General features: G+C 64.6%; 1 protein-coding gene across 1 annotated transcript in view; it reads left to right on the top strand.

Annotated features, from left to right (window-relative positions):
• The window catches only part of LOC103803777 (activity-dependent neuroprotector homeobox protein-like), a gene marked incomplete at its 3' end in the record, with an annotated part of 10,435 nt that extends 9,983 nt beyond the window's left edge, over positions 1-452 (top strand). The window contains 2 exon segments of the mRNA XM_009076349.1: positions 2-183; positions 185-452. Coding sequence (XP_009074597.1) covers positions 2-183; positions 185-452 — 450 coding nt within the window.
• Positions 453-457: the final 5 nt, after the last annotated feature.

Below are 457 nucleotides of genomic sequence, written 5' to 3'. Positions count from 1 at the left end.
CCACGGGCTGTCCTGCCCCTACTGCCGCTCCACCTTCAACGACGTGGAGAAGATGGCCGCTCACATGCGCATGGTGCACGTGGACGAGGAGATGGGGCCTAAGACAGACTCCACGCTGACCTTCGACCTGACGCTGCAGCAGGGCAGTCACACCAACATCCACCTCCCCGTCCCCCCGGCCCGCCGCCCCCGCGGAGTCCGTGGCTTACCACGCCCAGACCACCGCCCCGGTCCCGCCAAAGCCGCAGCCCAAACTGCAGGAGAAGGCCGACGCGCCCGTCAAGAGCTCCCCGCAAGCAGCAGTGCCCTACAAGAAGGACGTGGGGAAAACTCTGTGTCCTTTGTGCTTCTCCATCCTCAAGGGCCCCATCTCGGACGCGCTGGCTCATCACCTGCGCGAGAGGCACCAGGTGATACAGACGGTTCACCCGGTGGAGAAGAAGTTGACCTACAAGTG

Source organism: Acanthisitta chloris, unplaced genomic scaffold, assembly GCF_000695815.1.
Source record: "Acanthisitta chloris isolate BGI_N310 unplaced genomic scaffold, ASM69581v1 scaffold32416, whole genome shotgun sequence".
In the NCBI taxonomy this organism is placed as follows: domain Eukaryota; kingdom Metazoa; phylum Chordata; class Aves; order Passeriformes; family Acanthisittidae; genus Acanthisitta; species Acanthisitta chloris.
The sequence above is the reverse complement of the archived record's forward strand: the minus strand, read 5'-3'. Positions and strand labels throughout refer to the sequence as shown.